The 20,000-nt window shown below is 56.4% G+C and overlaps 5 protein-coding genes across 5 annotated transcripts in view; 4 read left to right on the top strand and 1 right to left on the bottom strand.

Moving 5' to 3' along the window:
* Positions 1-2,329, top strand: part of PTSG_03637 (uncharacterized protein) — a 4,936-nt gene extending 2,607 nt beyond the window's left edge. Inside the window, exons 7-10 of the mRNA XM_004995308.1 lie at positions 1-177; positions 390-463; positions 652-753; positions 977-2,329. The exon at positions 1-177 is cut by the window's left edge and continues 187 nt beyond it. Coding sequence (XP_004995365.1) covers positions 1-177; positions 390-463; positions 652-753; positions 977-2,209 — 1,586 coding nt within the window. The 3' untranslated portion in view covers positions 2,210-2,329. The remainder of the gene's footprint in view (positions 178-389; positions 464-651; positions 754-976) is intronic.
* Positions 2,330-2,367: 38 nt separating this feature from the next.
* Positions 2,368-4,186, top strand: PTSG_12049 (60S ribosomal protein L3). The gene is made up of 2 exons (XM_004995307.1): positions 2,368-2,410; positions 2,675-4,186. Coding segments are annotated over exons 1-2 (1,197 nt in total). The 5' UTR covers positions 2,368-2,408; the 3' UTR covers positions 3,870-4,186.
* PTSG_12048 (uncharacterized protein) lies at positions 4,182-13,181 on the top strand. The gene is made up of 29 exons (XM_004995306.1): positions 4,182-4,476; positions 4,760-4,814; positions 5,015-5,143; positions 5,267-5,370; positions 5,580-5,736; positions 5,897-6,091; positions 6,287-6,562; positions 6,717-7,028; positions 7,269-7,320; positions 7,510-7,562; positions 7,782-7,913; positions 8,083-8,186; positions 8,370-8,451; positions 8,645-8,779; positions 8,961-9,031; positions 9,119-9,203; positions 9,353-9,421; positions 9,654-9,732; positions 9,929-10,026; positions 10,151-10,239; positions 10,394-10,425; positions 10,642-10,838; positions 11,020-11,055; positions 11,214-11,290; positions 11,429-11,530; positions 11,732-11,795; positions 11,953-12,063; positions 12,380-12,597; positions 12,827-13,181. Exons 1-29 carry the CDS (start codon positions 4,310-4,312, stop codon positions 13,038-13,040), a joined length of 3,495 nt encoding a protein of 1,164 aa, XP_004995363.1. The 5' UTR covers positions 4,182-4,309; the 3' UTR covers positions 13,041-13,181.
* A 120-nt stretch (positions 13,182-13,301) lies between these two features.
* PTSG_03634 (uncharacterized protein) lies at positions 13,302-14,601 on the top strand. Its single transcript, XM_004995305.1, has 4 exons — positions 13,302-13,492; positions 13,696-13,833; positions 14,010-14,198; positions 14,361-14,601. The coding sequence occupies exons 1-4, from the start codon at positions 13,438-13,440 to the stop codon at positions 14,522-14,524; spliced, it is 546 nt and encodes a 181-aa protein (XP_004995362.1). The 5' UTR covers positions 13,302-13,437; the 3' UTR covers positions 14,525-14,601.
* Positions 14,602-14,743: 142 nt separating this feature from the next.
* The window catches only part of PTSG_03633 (uncharacterized protein), a 6,438-nt gene continuing 1,181 nt past the window's right edge, over positions 14,744-20,000 (bottom strand). Inside the window, exons 3-15 of the mRNA XM_004995304.1 lie at positions 18,962-19,051; positions 18,562-18,677; positions 18,322-18,372; positions 17,990-18,106; positions 17,637-17,696; positions 17,226-17,318; positions 16,859-16,997; positions 16,557-16,633; positions 16,203-16,260; positions 15,979-16,041; positions 15,550-15,726; positions 15,158-15,270; positions 14,744-15,010 (exon numbers count right to left, since the gene is read on the bottom strand). Coding sequence (XP_004995361.1) covers positions 14,927-15,010; positions 15,158-15,270; positions 15,550-15,726; positions 15,979-16,041; positions 16,203-16,260; positions 16,557-16,633; positions 16,859-16,997; positions 17,226-17,318; positions 17,637-17,696; positions 17,990-18,106; positions 18,322-18,372; positions 18,562-18,677; positions 18,962-19,051 — 1,238 coding nt within the window. The 3' untranslated portion in view covers positions 14,744-14,926. The remainder of the gene's footprint in view (positions 15,011-15,157; positions 15,271-15,549; positions 15,727-15,978; positions 16,042-16,202; positions 16,261-16,556; positions 16,634-16,858; positions 16,998-17,225; positions 17,319-17,636; positions 17,697-17,989; positions 18,107-18,321; positions 18,373-18,561; positions 18,678-18,961; positions 19,052-20,000) is intronic.

Genomic DNA, 20,000 nt, shown 5'->3' with positions numbered 1-20,000 from the left:
AGCCCTTGCGGCGCCCGCCACCAGTTGCACCACAGCAACAACAGCAAATGCAGCAAATGCAGCAAATGCAGCAGCACCAGCCGGCTTCCGCTGCCGACTTGCAGTCGAGGGCGGACCAGGAGCGGCTGCAGAACCCGCTGTCAAAGCTCATGGCAGCACGGTTCACCCTCCCGCAAGGTACCCCCTTTGAGTCCTTGGCATGCACGTGTACAGAGGCACATGTGCGCTGTACATGCACCTTGAGTGCGTGTGCGCTGCACATTTTTTCCTCCTGACTCGCGGCACTGCGCGTTGCAAGTGTGGTGAATCACACCACCGTAATCCCCTGTACTCATTCTTACCACGCGTGTTCGTGCCCCGGATTGCTGCTTGTTGCGTTCACACTGAAGGCCCAGACAGCGGCGCGCTGACTGCCGAGGAAAAGAAGGAACAGAAACAGCGTGTGGACGACAGCGAACAGGCGGTGAGCAACACACGCGTGGCACATTCATGATTGTCGAGCATACTCTGTGACTTTGTCATGTGTGAGTGCCTGACAGGCGTGGAACATGCAAAGCGCTGTGGCCGTGGGTGCTCGCTGTTGCTCTGGTTTGCTTGGCTTCCTTTTGTTTTTCACATTTGCATACGCATTGCGGTGGTTGGTGCTTGCAGGCAAAATCTAACATGCATGGCCGCTTGACGCGAGAATCGTTTGAATGGCACCCGCACCGCATCCTCTGCAAGCGCTTTGCTACCCAGGACCCTTATCCTCGCGTAAGTGACAGCGCTCGCTCTTTGACGGACGTGCCTAGAGAGACAGACAGAGAGGGGGGTGGGACACACTCTCATACATTCACATCGTGGTCTCTCCAGCCTGTCTGCTCACACACACACACACACATACGCGCACACACACATACACATACGCACACACACTCACACACATACGCGTACACACATACACATACGCGCGCGCACACACGCGCCATGGTGGCAGTCTGGGCTCGTTGGGCTGGTGGCGGAGGAGCCGGCTGGTGGGCGGCGGCGCAAGACGCGCTGGGGTGCTGTGCCGGGGTTTGCGGGGCTGCAGGAGCCAACACCAGCCAGCCTGCGCACGGGCCCAACCGTTGACAAGACAAAGCCGCTGCCCAAGGGCGACCAGATGGCGGAGGAACTGCTCGCTGGCGCAGCGTCACGTGGGGATGCAAGCGTGGGTGCAGCCAAGACGTATGGTTTGCAGCCGAAAAAGACGACCCAAGGAGGCAAAGGTGACACCGGCAGACACGAGCACAGGGACGTTGCAGAGGAAGAGGATGAGGAGGTGGAGCCGCTGCCGGATCGCCCGCCGATGGATTTGTTCAAGGCCATCTTCAGCGGCAGCGAGAGCGAGAGCGAGGACGAAGCTGAGGGTGAGGGCGAAGATGAAGGGAAAGCAGCAGCATCAGCAGCAGCAGCAGCAGTAGTGCGGGAAAGGAAGCCAGGCGAAAGAGCAGGGGCAACGGAGTCGGTTGTGACGAGCAGCGAGCGCACGTCAGAAGCGCCGACGACGACGAAGAGCGGCTTGCCAGGTGGGGTTGACAAGAACCTGTTGGCACAGCAAAGAGCTGTGCCATCGGACAGCAGCGAATCGGACACAGATATCGGCCCACCTGTCCCGGCGGGCTCATTGGGTCGCGCACCGACACAGCAGACACAGCAGCCGCAGCAGCAGCAACAGCAGCAACAGCAGCAACAACAACAGCAACAACAACAGCAGCAGCCAGGTGGACCGCCGCGACTGACGCTTGCACGAGTTCATCCACTGGCTGCACGTGCAACACAGCAGCCACTGCCGTCGGAATCCGTCAACTCGATGGACCTGATGCGACTTGAGGCGCGTAGAGAGGAGGAGGACTACGAGTGGGTTGAGGTGACCGGGGAGCAAGCGAGCAGCACGCGCAAGGGCGGCATCCGCAGCGGCAGCAGCAGCAGCAGCCGAAAGCACAAGGAGAAGAAGCGAAAGCACAAGCACAAGCGCGACCGTAGCAAGGAGAAGAGGAAGCGCAAGGCGAAGAAGAAGGAAGAAAAGCGCAAAGAGCAGGCGAGACGCAAACAAAGCAAGAGCAAACGCAAGAAGGACAAGGCGAAGAAGAAGCGAAGCCGGCGCCTCTCCACGTCGTCGTCGTCGTCGTCATCTTCATCATCTGGGCTGTCGTCTTCAGATTGGTCCACCAGCAGTGACAGCGAGTGAAGCTGTATGATAACATGGAGAAAAGGACAGAGAGGGATGGTGAGTGGAGGAGTGGGGGCAGCACAAGTCGTTGGCGGGCGATGGTTCGCGATATCACTGCATAAACGGTTATCTACTGAAGATTTGTATAAAATTCCATTGGCACATGCGTTTGTGCCTTTTCCCTTTTGTGCCCACCAACCCCTTCAACCCACCAACCATGTGAGTGAGCTGAGCGGCAGTGCGTGTGCGGGCGTGGGCTTGTGGATGGCAGGAGCGTGGGTGGATGCTTGCATGCGCTGATGGCGTTCATTGGGGGGAGGGCAGTGTGCAGCTTTTGTTTGCGTTTGAACAGCGCCACATGCACACACACATACACATGCACACGTACACAACATACTCACACACACACACACAACACTCTCACATGCACTCACACACACACTGCCACACACAACTACGACTCACTCAAACACACTGCCACAGGTCCCACCGCAAGTTCCGCGCGCCCCGCCACGGTTCTCTCGGCTTCCTGCCGAAGAAGCGCACGAAGCATCATCGCGGCCGCGTCCGCTCCTTCCCGCGCGACAACAAGGAGGACAAGCCCCACCTGACGGCCTTCATCGGCTACAAGGCCGGCATGACCCACATTGTGCGTGAGATGGACCGCACAGGCTCCAAGGCGCACAAGAAGGAGGTCGTCGAGGCCGTGACCGTTGTCGAGACCCCGCCCATGGTCGGCGTCGGCATCGTCGGCTACGTCGAGACCCCGCGCGGCCTGCGCCAGCTCACCACCGTCTTCGCCGGCAACATGTCCGAGACGTGCATGCGCCGCTTCTACAAGAACTACGTCAAGAGCAAGAAGAAGCAGTTCTCCAAGTACTTTGCGCGCCTCAAGACCGAGGAGGGCAAGAAGAACTTTGAGGACCAGCTGCGCCGCCTGGCCAAGTACTGCACCGTCATCCGCGTCATTGCCCACACCAAGATTGACGTGCTCAACCTGCGCCAGAAGAAGGCCCACATCATGGAGATCCAGGTCAACGGCGGCACCCCCGCGGAGAAGGTCGCCTTTGCCAAGGGCCTCCTCGAGCAGGACATCCCCGTCGGCACCGTGTTTGTCCAGGACGAGAACATCGACGTCCTCGGCGCCAGCAAGGGTCGCGGCTTTGAGGGTGTGACCCACCGTTGGGGCACCAAGCGCCTTCCCCGCAAGACCCACAAGGGTCTGCGCAAGGTTGCCTGCATTGGCGCCTGGCACCCTGCCAACGTGCAGTACTCCGTTGCTCGCGCCGGTCAGAACGGCTACCACCACCGCACGGAGATGAACAAGAAGATCTACATGGTCGGCAAGGGCTACCACAAGGACGACAAGGGCCGCTACGTCACGGACAACGCCACCGTCGCCGCTGACCCCACCAAGAAGTGCATCACCCCGATGGGTGGCTTCCCCCGCTACGGTATCGTCAAGCAGGACTTCCTCATCGTCAAGGGCTCCACCGTCGGTGTGAAGAAGCGCGCCCTCACCCTGCGCAAGGCCGTCATCCCGGACACGAGCCGCCGCGGTCAGGAGAAGATCACGCTCAAGTTCATCGACACCTCCTCCAAGTTTGGCCACGGTCGCTTCCAGACCAAGGCCGAGAAGCGCGCCTTCATGGGCAAGCTCAAGCGCCACGTCAAGTAAAGCCGCTGAGCCCGCTTCTCCCGCTTTGGTGGGGCGTGCACCACTCTTCTTCAACTCGCTTCTTGCGGTTGGGCCACACATACACCACCACACTCGCAGTCATGTGCTTCTTTTGCTTGTTCGGCTCGTGAGTGGACTGCTCTTTCTTGTTGTTGTCGCTGTTGTTCGTGCCGGCAGCAACAGCTGCAGGAGCAGCAGTCCCATCCACCCATCATCCCCCGTCCGTGCGACTTGCATGAGGTCCAATGCATGTGTGTGTGTGCGTGTGTCTGTGTGTTTCATGGTGGTTGCACTCCATTGAACTGACATGAACGAAACGCGAAGTTGTGGAGAAAGTGGCAACAAGAGAGAAGACGACAAGAAGAAGCAAAGAAGCAAAAGGGATCGTGCAAACACAAACACAATTCTCACCGTGCAACCACACCAGAGCAGAGGCAACAATGCCATCGGGGCTGGCGAGGGCACTGCTTGACCTTGCCGTGGTTGAAGGGGTGGAGCAACCCCAGACATGGAACGCCGAGAGTGGGGCGCCCAGGCCAGGCGCGGCCAGTGTTGGCAGTCCATGGTTCACCCTCCTCCAACATGCACAGAAAGGCAACATCCTCAAGTCAGTGATGCGCTGTGTGTGTGTGTGTGTGTGTGTGTGTCGGTGTCTGTGTGTGTGTGTGCGTGTCTGTGTGTGTGTGTCTGCCTGTGTGTGTGTGTGTGTATGTGTGTGTGTGCCTGTGTGTGTGTCTGTGTGTCTGTGTGTGTCTGTGCCTGTGTCTGTGTCTGTGTCTGTGTCTGTGTGAAACTGTCACCTCGACTGTCTGTGTGGCTGCCACCGCATTGCCTTTTGTGTTACTTGCGTTGGTCTTACAACTTACAACGCCATGCACTGCACACTTCAGGCACCTGGCATCGCGACGAGTGGACCGGTCCGAGTTTGTCGCAGCTTTGCTGGAGGTAGGTTGCTGCAAGCACCTGCCAGTGTTTGTCGTGCGCGGTGTGGGCGCCATGTTTGCACTCACCATGGTTGCTCTCCTTGCTCGTGCCAACCTCGCCACTAACGCTGCTTGCACCCCACTACGCAACACACACACACACACACACACACACACACACACACACACACACACACACACACACACACACACACAACGCAGAGTTTGGACGACCAGACTCGGTCTGATAGCATTCATGCGCAGGTGCTGCAGTTATTGGCAGAATGGAGCGACGTGCTGCTTGCGCCTCCAGAGGATCCAAGCGAGACCATCGCCCATCTCATATCAAAGGTAGGTAGGTGTGTGTGTGTGTGTGTATGTACGCGCGCCTGCCGTTGTGTCAATGATTGAGATTGCCTCACGGTGCAGGGACTCACGCCGGCTCGCTTTGTGCGCTCGTGTCACCCAACGCAGTGCACGACCATGATGTCGGATCGCATGAAGTTCAAGGCCAAGCTCATCTCCACCATCACAACGCTCATCCTCGTTCATGATTACACTGAGAAGGGCTTTCAGAGGTGTGTGTGTGTGTGTGTGCATGTGTGCATGTGTGCGGATGAGTTTGCTCTGTGCGTGTGTGTGTTCTGATGGGCGTGTTGTGTGTGTGTGTGTGTGTGTGTGTGTGTGTGTGTGTGCACTGATGGGCTTGTGGTGGTGCAAAGCTGTGCCTTTAGCATGTTGTTTGACACTCATGTCCTTGTTGCTGATGTGCACATGGCCACTGCAGCTTCATCAACTTCAACATGCTGTCGGTGTTGGCTGGCGACGATGTCGTGGAGACGGCACTGCTGCGGCGCATCGTCTGCCACTGCCTCATTGACCTTGAGCTTGCCATGCCCGGCCTCCTCAGCCATAAGCTTGGCCACATCTACCAGTTGGCACAGGTGTTACACGTTCCTTGATGGCACATGCCCGAGGCCGGCTCACATTGTTCCGTGTCACTCCCCCACGCACTCACATGCTTGTCCTTGTGGCTTATCCTCACTCACTCACATACACACACACACACACACGCACACACACACAATGATGTCGCGCGAACAGACGCAAACCACCATCACGGCGCAGGCGTACGCGCAGCTGCTTGCTGTTGTCATGCGCAATGCGTGTGCGGTTCTCCGCATCCAAAGCACGCACAAGTGGCGAGCGGACATCCTCAGCAGGGTGCCACCGGAGCTTGTGGCCTCGCACCGCCTCAACTTCCAGTCGCTCCTCTCTGTTGACGACGAAGCACTCACGGTGCGTGGTGGTCGTGGTTTTACACTTTGGCTGCTTGAGGTCACACACACACACACACACACACACACACACACACACACACACACACACACACACACACACACACACACACACACACAACAGCGCACGGATGATAGGCTCTCACGCAAACCACCCACCCCCCCCCCCCAACGCTGCCTCTGCACATGTTGCCAGCCGTTCTTCTTCCCGCCCGAAGTGCTGGATGGGCCGCTACCACTGTCCTCCTTCCTTGCACGCCCATCGCCACCGCCGCCATCATCGCGGCATGCACACGACACCCGCCGCTCTGCTCCAAACACACCCCAGCGTCGCGGTGCAGCAAAACCGTCCACCTCTGCAGCCACCACTGTCAGTGCTGCTGCTGTATCATCATCCGCTGCCTCGACTGTTGTCCCAGAGAGCGCCATCGTCGGCCCGCCCGGGATTCTGGCAGCCGCGCAGCCTGTTGAGGTGTGTGTGTGTGTATGTGTGTGTGTGTGTCGAGCTGTTTGTGCCCGCACCTATCTGTGAGCTTGACTTGGTTCTGTTGCCAGAAACGGTCCTTATTGCTTCTCTCACATGTCTGTACATATTTTGCTCGTGTCGTTGTGTTTCTCACTACCAGTCCAAGCAAGCTGGCGAGGACGCCATTCAGCGCTGCGTCTCGTTCCTGTCAACGGCGGCCTCAAACGCCACCGCGCCCAGCATGGCGCACACGCTGCACGCGCTCGCAACCCTGCTGTCCCAAACGAACCTGTCCAACCAGGTGTTTCACGTGACCGCTAAACGCCTGGAGCTGAGCGTGGACCACTGTGACATCCACGCGTTGCTGATGCTGCTGTCCATATTCCAGCAACGCCGCCTGCTGCGCACAAAGGAAATTGTGTCCGTGCGTGTGCGTCTCCTTGATCTTATCCTGGACCCGCAGGTCCCCAAGGTACTAGAAGGAGCAGGAGAGGAATTGTGTACAAACGTGTGCCCTGTGTTTTTATGCAATCTGAGGTTGTCGTAGGGCAGTCTTGCTGTTGTTGCGTGTGGCAGCTTGTGTGTGTGTGTGTGTGTGATGTAGTTGTGGGTACAACTGTCTGTGTGGGTTATGGTTTGGATGACCTCGGAGTCGTGCTCACGAACACCCAATGTGCATGTGTACGTTGTTTGTACATGTGTGTGGTTGCAGTGGCGACGCCAACTGCTGTTCACGCTCTGCTTCTGTAACCGCATGCTGCTCGGTAAGCGCTCGGCTGTTTGCACCCTTTGGCGTTACCATGCGTGCACTCACTCTCGCTTTGAAGGTTGCGCAAAGGCTGAGGGCCCACTCATCCGCCAGCACAATATGCTTGGCGTTGAGAAGAAACGGGTGTGCTACAGTGCTTACGTGTACTGACTGTGGCGTGCGGTGCAACATCATAACCAACCAGGGAAGCACAAGACAATTGAAGACTTTTTCCCGCGTGAATTTGAATCAATAGAGGTGCTGTACTTGTCCATTGCGGCACACACACACACACACACACACGACACTCGCACCGCTTTGTCATTTGCTTGTGCATGTATTTCCATGATGATGTGCAAGGCTGTAGGTATGTGCGTGTGTGCGTGTGCGTGTGCGCGTCGGCAGATGTATTCATGACGACTTTTCTTCATCGTCACCGCGGTGCATGTGTGTGCGTGTGTGCGTGTGTGCTGACAGATGTGGACGCGGCAGGTGGACATGCTTGCGAGTGTTGTTGGCCTTCAGGCGATGGCGCGGATTGATTCCGACAGGCGATCCGAGCATTCGGACTCGAGAAGTACAATCACAGATACGTCTCTTCGTTTGGAGGTATCGCTTTGCACCGACGTCTGTGTGCGTATGTCTGTCTGTGTGTATGTGCGTATGTCTGTGTGTGTATGTTTGTCCGTGTATGCCTTTGTACATGTGTGTTCTTGTCTCAGCTTACATTGCCTCTCTTTCCAAAACCAATCAACCATCCAACTGACCACCACGACAGGTGCTCCCAGACATGGGTGCGCTATCCACCATGTCTCCCGATCACTGCCTTGGCATTCTCCGCAGTGCCCTGGACTGCTTTCAAACATACATGTTTGCAGACAGGTCTCACTCGAATACACATGCTTATGCGGACGTGGTTTTGCGTGTGTGTTTGTCGATGTGTCTGTCTGCCTGTCTGTCTGTGTGCCGGCATATACTTCGTATCTGCTTGCGCTGACTTCCTGCTGCGTTGACATCTGACGTCAAGTGTGTCGTGCCCTGTCGTGCCCTCGATCCATTTTGCAGCTTGGGCATATCTGCGGGCGCACGCGCGTTCTTTGCCACCGTGTACCGCATCCTCGTCCACGCACCGCCACCGGTCACCCAGGTGCCACACGCTGCTTGTGTTTGTTTGTGTGCTGTCATGTTGGGGTCCATGTGCTGTTCTTCTTCTTCCTCTTCGTGTTCCTGTTCAACACACTTGAGTTTAGACATGCCACAAGCCCCTCCCCCCACCTGGCGCGAGTTGTGCACACCGACACTTACGAGTGCGTCGCCACATGCGCGCTTGCCGTGTTCAGGATGTGTCGGACTATTTGCTTCGCCTCGTTGCATCGCAGCCTGCGTTCCTCCCGCTGCTTGTCAACACTGTGACCGCTGTGAGCGAAACGCTTGGTGACACCACGCTCGCTACGGCCATTCTCCGCAAACTTCAGGTGCGCAATGAATGCGTACTGGTGCGTGAGTTGGCTTCACACCACATGTCGTCATGGCATCGCCCAGTTCTTACCATGCACCTGTGGGCACCTCTGTGTACGTGTGTACGTGTGTGTGTGTGTGTGTGTGTGTGTGTGTGTGTGTGTGTGTGTGTGTGTGTGTGCACATGCGCTGTGACAGGACCGATTTGTGGCGACAGAAGCACAGACGTTGATGCAGCACATTGACGACTACCTCGTCCTCGTCCTCAGGTGCAGTCCTGAGTCGCCGCCTGGCCTGCACTGCATCCGCACGAACGCTTGCGCTCACATCACATGTGTGTGTGGGCGCACCGACAGGTTGGCGCAGGTTGAAGGCATTGCCCCCGCAACGTTTCTGCTGAAGCTCAAGGAGATCCTCACATCCACAGCAATTTGTCGCCGCGTACGTGTGTTATGTGTATGTCCTGTTGCTTGCGGGGGATTGCCAGCACCTTTGCGTGTGTATGCGACATATGTTGCGTCGTGGAAACGATGACTCACCCTGCCTCTTCCTTGTTCTTGATTGTGCCCCTTCGTTGCTTCAAACCTCAGGGCGAGTGGAATCGCGGCAATAGACTGTTGCAAATTTGTCGATGCATCATGCAGCGCAACGTCACCGAGGTAGGGTGTCTTCTGTCTGTCTTGTCTGTCTGTCCGTGTGTGTGTGTGTGTGTGTCTGTCTGTCTGTCCGTGTGTGTGTGTGTGTGTCTGTCTGTCTGTCCGTGTGTGTGTGGGGGGGGGGCATGTGTATTCAATGTTTCTCCTTCGTCATCTACCCCGCACAATGACCGCGTGCTTATTCATCCTGTTTCCACGCACGCTTGCCTGTTCCACGCTTCAAATTATCGCGCAGGCCAGCACGCTTCTGCCGCTGGGAGATGTTCTTACCACAATCTGGCAGTCCTACCGCAACATCGACATCCAGGATCTGGGTCTGTGGCGTGCATATGGCCGTCGCTCGATTTGTGTGTGTGTGTGTGTCTGTCTGTCTGTCTGTCTGTCTGTCTCTGTGTGTGTGTGTGTGTGTGTGTCTGTCTGTCTGTCTGTCTGTCTGTCTGTTTCGTATTCCTCACCCTCATCCTCGCTTCCATCCTGGCTTCTCTTACTTCTCTGGCATCTTTGTATCAGCTCGCCTGCTGTACATGCTGCTGGTGAAGGTGTCTGGCGCGCGTTTGGAGTCTGTGCTGGAGACATCACTGGACGACCTCGAACAGGGCCGCATTCAGGTGCACGCGTGCAAACTCAAGCTTGTTGGCAGCGTGTATATGCTGCACCCATGTCAACATCACCAACATCTGTGTGTGAGTGTGTGAGCTCATGTGTGTGTGCATGCGTGTATGTGCGCTGTAGGCGTTTCTTCCTGCTGACGACGTTGATCGGACACGGCGCGATCACGAGGGAATCTTCAAGGCAACGCACCAGCTCCTCATTCTCAAGAGGTTCCTCATGGGTCACCCATGCATGTGCACGTGTGCATGTGAAGTCTTGCATGGATGGCGCATGTGTTTTTTTTTTTTTTTTTGAATGAAGGTTGCATCTTCCGCGCTCACCGTGCCTCCTGCTGTTTTGTGATGCGTTTGGGGGCGGGGACAGAATCAAGCCAAAGCAAGTCCGCAAGCGAGACAGTGAGTCTTCCTGATTGTGGTTCAGTACCATGCCGGTGGTTGTGCTGTTCAGCTTGCTGCTTCAGCCCCTCATACACGCACGCACGCACACACACACACACACTCTCTCTCTCTTCTCTTCTCTTCTCTTCTCTCTTTCTTGTTTGTCACGCACACATGCACGCGTACACGTACACACGCACATGCACACACACATGCACATGCATATATGCACAGCCAAGTACCGGATGCATGTGCGCAAGCCGAGTCTGACGAGTCTGGAGCGGGTGATGACGGCGAGCAGCAGCAACGACCCCGTAGACGAACCGCTTGAGCTTCCGCCGGTCGATGTCGACGTGTCGCTACGGGGCACCCTCGATGCAGATGGCGTCCTGAAGGCGTACGCCAAACACGTGCAGGCCAACATGGCGCAGGTGAGTGTGGTCGTGGAGATGGACCTACTGTGGACGTGGATGGATGAAGAGATGGTGCAGATGTGTGTGTGTGCTTGTGTTTGTGTACTCGTTAGTTTGGTTTTGTTTGTTTGTGAGTGATTCGCGTGCATCACCTGTACTAAATGTATGATTTTGTGCGATGATTTCACCCGCTCTGCAGGCGAGCGTGCGTTTGCCGTGCCGTCTCTCTTATGAGGTTGGGAAGTAAGCTTGCGCTCTGCGGGAAGCCTGCAAATGTTTGCATGTGTCTTGCGTCCAGCTTGCTCGCACGTGTGTGTGTGTGTGTGATCGTGCGATTATACTTCGTGTCACCAGTGTCTGAGCTCAATTGATGTACATGTACTGTGCACGTAGGTTGCGGCAGGCGTGGCCAAGATTGTCCGGTGTCCCGAAAAAGTGTTTGCCATCCAACTCAACCTCCACGATGACGCGTATGTTTGTGTCCGCTTGCTTCCCTCCCCACCACAATCACATGCCACCCCATTTGCATTCAAGCCACCATCGACGTATTGTTGAACGCACACACACACACACACGCTCTCTCTCACGATATGCACGTGCGCGTACAGTGGTCATTTCCGGGAGACGGAGCCAGTGTACATCCCGTGTCTGCGGCTGTTTCAGCGCTCGTCCATGTCGACAGGAGATGACGCGGATGACATGCGGGACGGGTGAGGTTCAGCACACACGCACGCACACACACACACACTCGTACGCTCGCTCGCTCGTGTACCTGAGTGCGCGTCTGCGTTTGTGGGAAGCGGCGCCACACGCACCTGCACGTCAGGCTCGTGTCCCATCTTGGGCACTCTTCAGCAAGCAGCGTTCTTCATTCACACTCAATGTTGTTGGTGGTGCTCCATTTCTCTCAGCGCTGCTGTTGGATCGGGAGTGCGCACGTTTTGGGACTTTGAGCTGCCGTGCCATCCTGTCGAGGTGCTGTGTACCCACACATCCCCCATGTGAATCCAGTGTGCGTGCGTGTGCGTGTGTGTGTGTGCGTGCGTGTGTGTGTATGTGTGTGTGTGTGTGTTGCTTCGGGGTGGAAATTCACATTGCTCGTTTCACGTGGTCGTCTTGTTTGTGGTTGCAGCCGCGTCCCGCTGATTTGCATGCGACAGTGACGTACACGGACGACAGCGGCGCGTCGTGGCGAAGCAAGGTCGACGATATCCACGTGGCCTTCACTGATTTGCTCCAGCAGGTGTGCAGCGAACAACTTGGCGCACCCGTTGCACAGCTTGCCAGATGTTGCTTGCTTCATCGACTCTGCCACTACTCCACTTGCTGGCAAGCTCACGCACATACACACGCATGCACGCACACACACACACACACACACACACGCACGCACACGCACGCACGCACGCATGCACGCACGCACGCACATACACACACGCACGCACACGCACACGCACGCACACGCACGCACATACATACATGCACGCACACGCGCCCACTCATCTCTTCTTGTTCGACCCACCCCCTGTCTCCACATTGCGCCTGCGCGCTCGTGCCAGCCATCGCTGCCGTCGGGCTGGATGTACCGCCGCGCCGGCAGCGACGAGGGGATGACAGCGCGCCCGGAGGGCGAGGTGAACGCATACAGGGAGGTGCTGTTTGGTGCTCTGTGGAGGCACGTTGGGGCGAACGCAGATGCCTCTGGTGTCGTGTCGAGCAAGTCTCTCGATATGAGCGCGGCAGAGGCCGTGGCGTTCCTTCGCAAGCACTTTCAGCGGTACGTGCAGATATTGGTGGCAATCTACTTTACTGTCCACGTGATACCTTGCCTATAGTATCTGGCCGGCGTTATGTCTTGCCTGTGTTATGTCTTGCCTGTTCACCTGCCTGGATGCTGCTCGTTTGTTTGTTTGTTTGCGAGCCGTGACCAAGGGCACCTGCCTGCCTGTTGCTGTGTTGACGGCTTTGCTTGTGCGCGGGACACGTGTCGTGCGTGTTTTATGCAGGTTCATGGTTGTAGCACGGAAGTCAGACAAGCAAGGCGAGCTGGCGCGACTGCAGATCTTGATCTTTGTTCCTCCACAATATCATATCTTGCTTGATTGCCAAGTGCTGGCATCGCGCACGCTCGTGCACATTGCTTCCGACCACCTGTTGTCCGCCTCCCACCTCGAACGCCTCTTGCATGACGAGATGATGCTTGCAGTTGGAGATGCGTAGTGTGTCTACCTTCTTGTACGCGCGGTGTGTGTGTGTGTGTGTGTGTGTGTTGGACGCTGTCGTGGCAATTCCTGGTGTATTCCACTCGTTACTTCGTTACAAACAGGTCTTTCTCTCTGCTTCCTAGCGAGCTAGTTGCGCATTGTAGTTTGCCTTTCGGCTACCAGTAATCGAAGAAGACAGCAGCACACACCACCGTCAACATCCAGCGTCGAGCGTGTGGCTGTGAAAGGAAGTGATGTGTAAACAATTAATGCAGCTCGCTGGCAACGATTTACAGCTTGTTCGCCTTGTCGTATGACCCGACCGATATCTGCTGTTTTGCATTAAACACACAGACTCTTTCTTATTCGAACAACAACAACACCAACAACAGCAACACCACACGCGAGCAGCGATGAGGGTCGTGTTTGGAATGATCGTGGCCACCCTACTAGCCACCGTCGTCAGCGGTGAGCAGAGGGTGTGGCTTGAAGCGGGTGGGTGGAAGCGCCCAGAGGGTTCCGTCGTGCGCCCTGGTGTGCCTGCTGTCGTGGAGTGCGTCGGTTGTCAGGGTTGCTGCTGTTGGCGCCTTTGTTGTTGTTCTTTGCTTGGTCCTGAGCACACCTGCTTCTCTGCTCACGCTCGTAATCACACGTGCACCTTGTTTGAGCAGCCACACTTGATCAAGACGACGCACTCGCTGCCCTCCTTCCTTCCACGGGCACATGCACTGAGGCTGCTCAGCAGGGGCTGTGCGGCGCATTCGCCAATGCCGTGGCATTCCTCTGCCAGCAAAGCTGCCAAGGCTACGGTAAGCAGACACAGGAGGATGCTTGACGAAGAAGAGCCCGTGCCACGCCATGGTCAACCAGACGTGCGTTGCTGCGTTGGTGATGAGCATACTCGGGTTGAAGTTGCTCACCGCATGTGTGGGTGTGCGTATGTGCATGTGCGTGTGTGTGTCTGCGCTGTTGTACGGCATGGCAGGGTATGAGAATGCGTGCATGGACCAAGACTTGGCCGTGGAACAGGTGTGGCAAGCTGGCGTCTCAGACTTGGGGGCGCAGGAGCAGATGACATGCGAGCGCACCCGCCGCGCACTGCATTGCAACATGCAGCCATTCGCATCTCTTTGCCCGCAAACGTGCCTGAAGTGCGTCGACAACCAAACACAAGGTTCGACCAAAGCAGGCAGCTGGCGCGCGCTGTGTGTGTGTGTGTGTGTTCGTATCTCGGAGATGGAGAGCAACCTGCCACACACACACACACACACACACACACACACACACACACACACACACGCTCACGCTCCCAGCACTTGCCGTACATGCATCACAGATGAATATGGAGATGCTGCAAGTGTAGAGGCACTGACGACGTTTGCGTATCAGGAGGAGCTGATCAAGCAGGAGATGCGGCAGGCGAGATACGAGTGTGCACTGCAGCGCCAAGCGGCCGACTACGACTGCGCAACCCAACAGGAACCCTGCCCGGCCTTCTAATGCCCCATAACCTTGCATGTACACCACAACAGCTTCACCATCACCTGGATACGGGCATTAAACCAAACCGTGCCAAGCATTGCTCCAAGCAACACCACCACGTCTCTCCTGTTCCACAGAAAGGGGTAGAGTTGGACAGACAGACAGACATAGACAGACAGACACACACACACACACACAAAATGGAGACAAGACAAGATTGCTGTAGACTACTCTCGTTCTTGTCTTTGTGTTTTTATGGTTGTATGACCACCAGCACGACAGCAGCATCACCACCATTGCCATCACCGTCACTCATCACAGCCATCATCATCATCATCATCATCATCATCATCATCATCATCATCATCATCATCATCATCATCATCATCGTCATCATCATCATCGGCATCCCTGCACGCCTCAGGCGGCGGCTGTCGCCGCAAGATAGCGCGTGAGCAGCTGCGTGCCAAACCCGGTGCCGCCGGCGTTGAACGGTCCAGAGGCCTGGGCACGGCGAGGGCAGTGGGTTGGTGGGTTGACGCAGTGAGCATTGTGTGACGGCTGGCATTACGGCAGACGAAGACGCGCACGGTACGCAACCGGCAAGAACACGAAAGCCAACACAAATGAACACACACGCAGTCATACGACCTTTGAGTAGTCTGATGGCCCGGCAATATCCACGTGTGCCCAGTGAACGGAGTCCTGGATGAAGCTCTCAAGGAAGGCAGCAGCCGTGCTCGCCCCGCCATACCGGCTCGTGCCTGGTGTAAGGTGTAGATTGGGAGGGAGGGAATTGTGGGTGACAAACGCGTCACGATGAATGGAAAGGACAGGGGGACAGTGACTCAGACGCAACGTGCACACATGCACGTGTGCACGCACGCACACACGCACACACGCACGCACGCACGCACGCACGCACGCAAACACACACACACACACACACACACACACACACACACACACACACACACACACACGCACACAAAATAACACAGACACGCACACAAAAACCACAAAGACACACATGTCATCCTCACCCGTGCTGTTGATGTCTGCGAAGGCGCCCTTGAGCTCCTCCCTGTGCTCGGGGAAGATGGGCAGCGGCCACACGCGCTCAAAGACAGAGGAGCCCGCAGTGACGAGCGAGGATTGAAGGTCGTCATTGTTGGTGAACAGGCCAGCGCCATAGGGGCCAAGCGCAACAACACACGCGCCTGCGTGCATGCGAATGCATTGTGTGTGTGTGTGTGTGTGTGTGTGTGTGTGTGTGTGTGTGTGTGTGTGTGTGTGTGTGTGTGTGTGTGTGTGTGTGTGTGTGCACGTGTGCGTTGCACATGTGAGCGTACCCCCGCATACAAGAGCAAAATTGTGACAAGGGGCGGGGGAAGCGGCTCCAAAGGCCAGCATGCTGTGTCAACACTCATGGCAATTGCGTGTCTGATCTATACAGCGAGAGCAAATCACACCTGTAAGTGTGGCAACATCCACAACTGTGGTCGGCTTGTAGCGGTCCTGTGCATACGTCAACGCTGGCGAGACACCAAACCAGCACAGGAAGAAGAATAAGGAGGAGGGAGAGACGCGGCACGTTACTGCGGAGCCGTTTGTGCGAGCGTGCAAGTCCATGTCCAAAACACATCCACCCACACATGCACAAACAGCTGCAGGGGCACTCGCAGAGATGCTCTACCGTCTGCAAGGACAAGGCGGCCTTCGGCATCCGTGTTGCCAACCTCAACCGTCTTGCCCTGCGCATACGAGCGGTGGTGGTGGTGGTGGTGGTGGGGGGGGGGGTTGTCAGAAGAAATGATGGACGACAAGGAAGATACTCAGAGGAACGTGGACGGGCGGACAGAGGCTGATACATGGATGCAAAACGGCCACGGCAACACACACACACACACACACACACACACACACACACACACACACACACAGGTGCGCGTGTGTGTGCATGTACATAACCCCCCCCCACACACACACACTTACACATGCAGGACAGACGTAGACACACGAAGCACATCAAATGAGGCTGGACACTAACGCTTCTGGATTGGATGACTGCCATGGGTTTGTACGCGCCGGAGCCAATTGCATTCTCCGCCAACGCCAGAACACCAACTGCACTCGCACATGCACGGAAGCAGCAGCGGCAATGAGGAGGCAAACAGACACCACAGGCGAAGAGAGATGCATGCGAAAGGCGAACGTATCCACGCACACAGACAGACAGACAGACAGGCAGGCAGGCAGACAACACTAACGCGGAAAGAGAGCGCAATGATACAGCGACGCGAAAAGGGAGGCAATGACAGGGGCAACCAGCAACCGTATCGTTCAACGCACCAACGTTGATGGGGAGGTTGAGGTCTGCAATTGCGCGCATGGTGCCGAGAACAGCGGCAGTGCCGCCCATATCGTAGTGCATCGTCTCAATGAAGTTGGTTGGCTTCAGGTTCAGGCCTCCCGTGTCAAACGTGATGCCCTAACACAGCAGTGGCAGTGATGGCAGGGACGAGTGATGGCAGTGGTGGTGGCGAAAGGGGAAGAGGAGAGTGACATGAGCATTGCATCGGGCATCCTAGCATGAAGGTGACGGTGCCATCATGGAGCCGAAGATGATTCCACGAATGGTGCCGCGAACGAGCGCGGTGCACTCGTGTCCACAGCAGGAGTGGCATGCGTGAGTGACAGGTGCAATGTGGCTGCCAACCTTTCCAACGAGGACGACGGGTGGCGCGTCGGTGGGCCCGCGCATGTGCTCGAGGCAGACAAGACGCGGCTCAAACCGGGACCCTTGGCCAACCTGTTGCGGTGCATGCAGGGTGTGTGTGTGTGTGTGTGTGTGTGTGTGTGTGTGTGTGTGTGTGTGTGTGTGTGTGTGTGTGTGTGTGTGTGTGTGTGTGTGTGTGTGTGTGTGTGTGTGTGTGTGGGTACACGTCACCGGCGATGATGGTACGTATGGGAAGCGATAGCGACAGCAAAACAGCGTTCCGCAGTGCACAACGCAGCTGTGCAACACCAGGCCAACGAAAAGGGACAGGTTGAGAGCATGTGCACACACGCATCCACGAGGCAAGGCATAAGGGAGGTGGAGGGACCGCTTGATCTTAGTGGTACGTACAGCTGACATGAGGTGCATGCGCTCGTGATCGAGGGCTGGGATGCCAACAATGCTGTGGCACTGCACAGAAAACGGGGCGGGGGAGGGGTCATGGGGGAGGCGTGCGGTGTGGTGCGTGCGTGCGTGTGTGCGGGTTTGTTTGTAAATGAGTGTGAGTGCGCGATTTTGTAAATGTGTGCGAGTGTGTGTGAACGAGCAAGTGAAACTGCTTGTGTGAAAGGACAAGTGAAACAGGCGATATGGAATCAAGCCAATAGCAACGCAGTGAGAGAAGAGGGAAAACGGGAAAACGCAACCACCCATTCACGCGCGAGCGAGTGTCGTTGTCATGGCAACGAGGTGTTCTGTCGCACGTTGAGGTTGAAGTCTGCTGCCACGCGCTCTGCCACATCATGGATTCCTTTTGGGTTGGCCACATCTGCCCGCTCGTTCATCAGGTCGCGTGCAAGCACCGTTCCTTTGCTCGCTGCCTGCAGCCATGGCATGCGGGCAAGAGGAGCGCGTGGGTGCAAAAGTACATGCGTGGGTAAAATAGGAAGGAAGTGTGTGCATGGTTTTGATGCACAGTAACTGCGTTGCCGTGAGCGCCTGCACACACAAAGACACAGACACAGACACAGACACAGGCGCAGACACACAGGCGCGGACACACGCATACAGAGCACGACATGGCATCAAAACGCACGATGGTCTCTGCATCCTGGAACGAGGAGCCGTTGACGTGCAGGCTGACGTCCTGTGCACACGTGCGCAGTGGCGATTGTGCGAGTCAGAAGCGACAATAACCTCAGTCTCAAGTTCCACCAATGCACCCACAGCTGGTCAGTACATTCATGACCACATACAGGCACACACAGACACAGACACGTACACCACAGACACACAGAGACACAGAAAGAGGGCGTGGGTTCGCGGCGCAACGCACCTGGAGGAAGGAAGGCTTCTTGTCCTCGACGGTGATGTACTTGTCGAAAGAGTAACCGGCCAGCATCAGCGACTGCAGCACCGTCTTGCCAACATCGCTCTTCGCATCGTCCTCGCCTACGTAAACATGGAGGCAAACGAATGCGAGTGTGAGTGTGTGTGTGTGTGAGTGTGTGTGCGCGCGTGAGTGCGAGTGTGAGAGAGTGTGTGCGAGAGAGAGAGAGAGAGTGTGTGTGTGTGTGCGAGTTGTGGTGCTCGCTTGTCTCTCTCTTGTGTGTGTGTGTGCGTGTATGAGTGTGTGCGAGCGACAAGCTTCCCAAAGATGCAAGTGAGGACGCAGTTTCTCCTTGCGGATGGAGGAGGCGCAGTATAGTATGGCGGCTCGCACGTCGGCAACGCACACTCGACGAAGAATGAGGCAGCGGTGGACTTGAGGGACGTCAGGCGCTGCACAGCGCTGCATGCTGCCTTGCGGTACTCGGCAACCAGGTCTGTGGCAACGAGATGGGGGTCGAGCCGTCGAGCGACGTTGTCAGCGGGCAATGACAGAAGGTGGGGGGACAGCTGTGCAAGAAAGGAAGAAGGGAAAAGCACAGAGACAACAACATTGCCAAGATACAGACACAACGCTTTAAATCAAAGACAAAAGCTTGTGTGACACAAACACAGAGTACACACAACACGCACACACATGCACACACACACACACACGCACGCACACACACACACACACACACACACACACACACACACACACACACACACACAGGTGCGCGTGTGTGTGCATGTACATAACCCCCCCCCACACACACACACTTACACATGCAGGACAGACGTAGACACACGAAGCACATCAAATGAGGCTGGACACTAACGCTTCTGGATTGGATGACTGCCATGGGTTTGTACGCGCCGGAGCCAATTGCATTCTCCGCCAACGCCAGAACACCAACTGCACTCGCACATGCACGGAAGCAGCAGCGGCAATGAGGAGGCAAACAGACACCACAGGCGAAGAGAGATGCATGCGAAAGGCGAACGTATCCACGCACACAGACAGACAGACAGACAGGCAGGCAGGCAGACAACACTAACGCGGAAAGAGAGCGCAATGATACAGCGACGCGAAAAGGGAGGCAATGACAGGGGCAACCAGCAACCGTATCGTTCAACGCACCAACGTTGATGGGGAGGTTGAGGTCTGCAATTGCGCGCATGGTGCCGAGAACAGCGGCAGTGCCGCCCATATCGTAGTGCATCGTCTCAATGAAGTTGGTTGGCTTCAGGTTCAGGCCTCCCGTGTCAAACGTGATGCCCTAACACAGCAGTGGCAGTGATGGCAGGGACGAGTGATGGCAGTGGTGGTGGCGAAAGGGGAAGAGGAGAGTGACATGAGCATTGCATCGGGCATCCTAGCATGAAGGTGACGGTGCCATCATG

This window comes from Salpingoeca rosetta (assembly GCF_000188695.1).
Source record: "Salpingoeca rosetta unplaced genomic scaffold supercont1.8, whole genome shotgun sequence".
Taxonomy (NCBI): Eukaryota; class Choanoflagellata; order Craspedida; family Salpingoecidae; genus Salpingoeca; species Salpingoeca rosetta.
This window is presented reverse-complemented; position numbering and strand designations above follow the sequence as displayed.

Bases quoted from the DNA above. Each gene is read 5' to 3' on its own strand.
- PTSG_12048 (XM_004995306.1), top strand. From the start codon at position 4,310: ATGCCATCGGGGCTGGCGAGGGCACTGCTTGACCTTGCCGTGGTTGAA. The intron at 6,563-6,716 runs GTGTGTGTGTGT...TCTCACTACCAG, and splicing joins CAGCCGCGCAGCCTGTTGAG to TCCAAGCAAGCTGGCGAGGA. The intron at 8,187-8,369 runs GTCTCACTCGAA...TCCATTTTGCAG, and splicing joins ACATACATGTTTGCAGACAG to CTTGGGCATATCTGCGGGCG.
- PTSG_03634 (XM_004995305.1), top strand. From the start codon at position 13,438: ATGAGGGTCGTGTTTGGAATGATCGTGGCCACCCTACTAGCCACCGTC. The intron at 13,493-13,695 runs GTGAGCAGAGGG...TTGTTTGAGCAG, and splicing joins ACTAGCCACCGTCGTCAGCG to CCACACTTGATCAAGACGAC. The intron at 14,199-14,360 runs GTTCGACCAAAG...CATGCATCACAG, and splicing joins CGTCGACAACCAAACACAAG to ATGAATATGGAGATGCTGCA.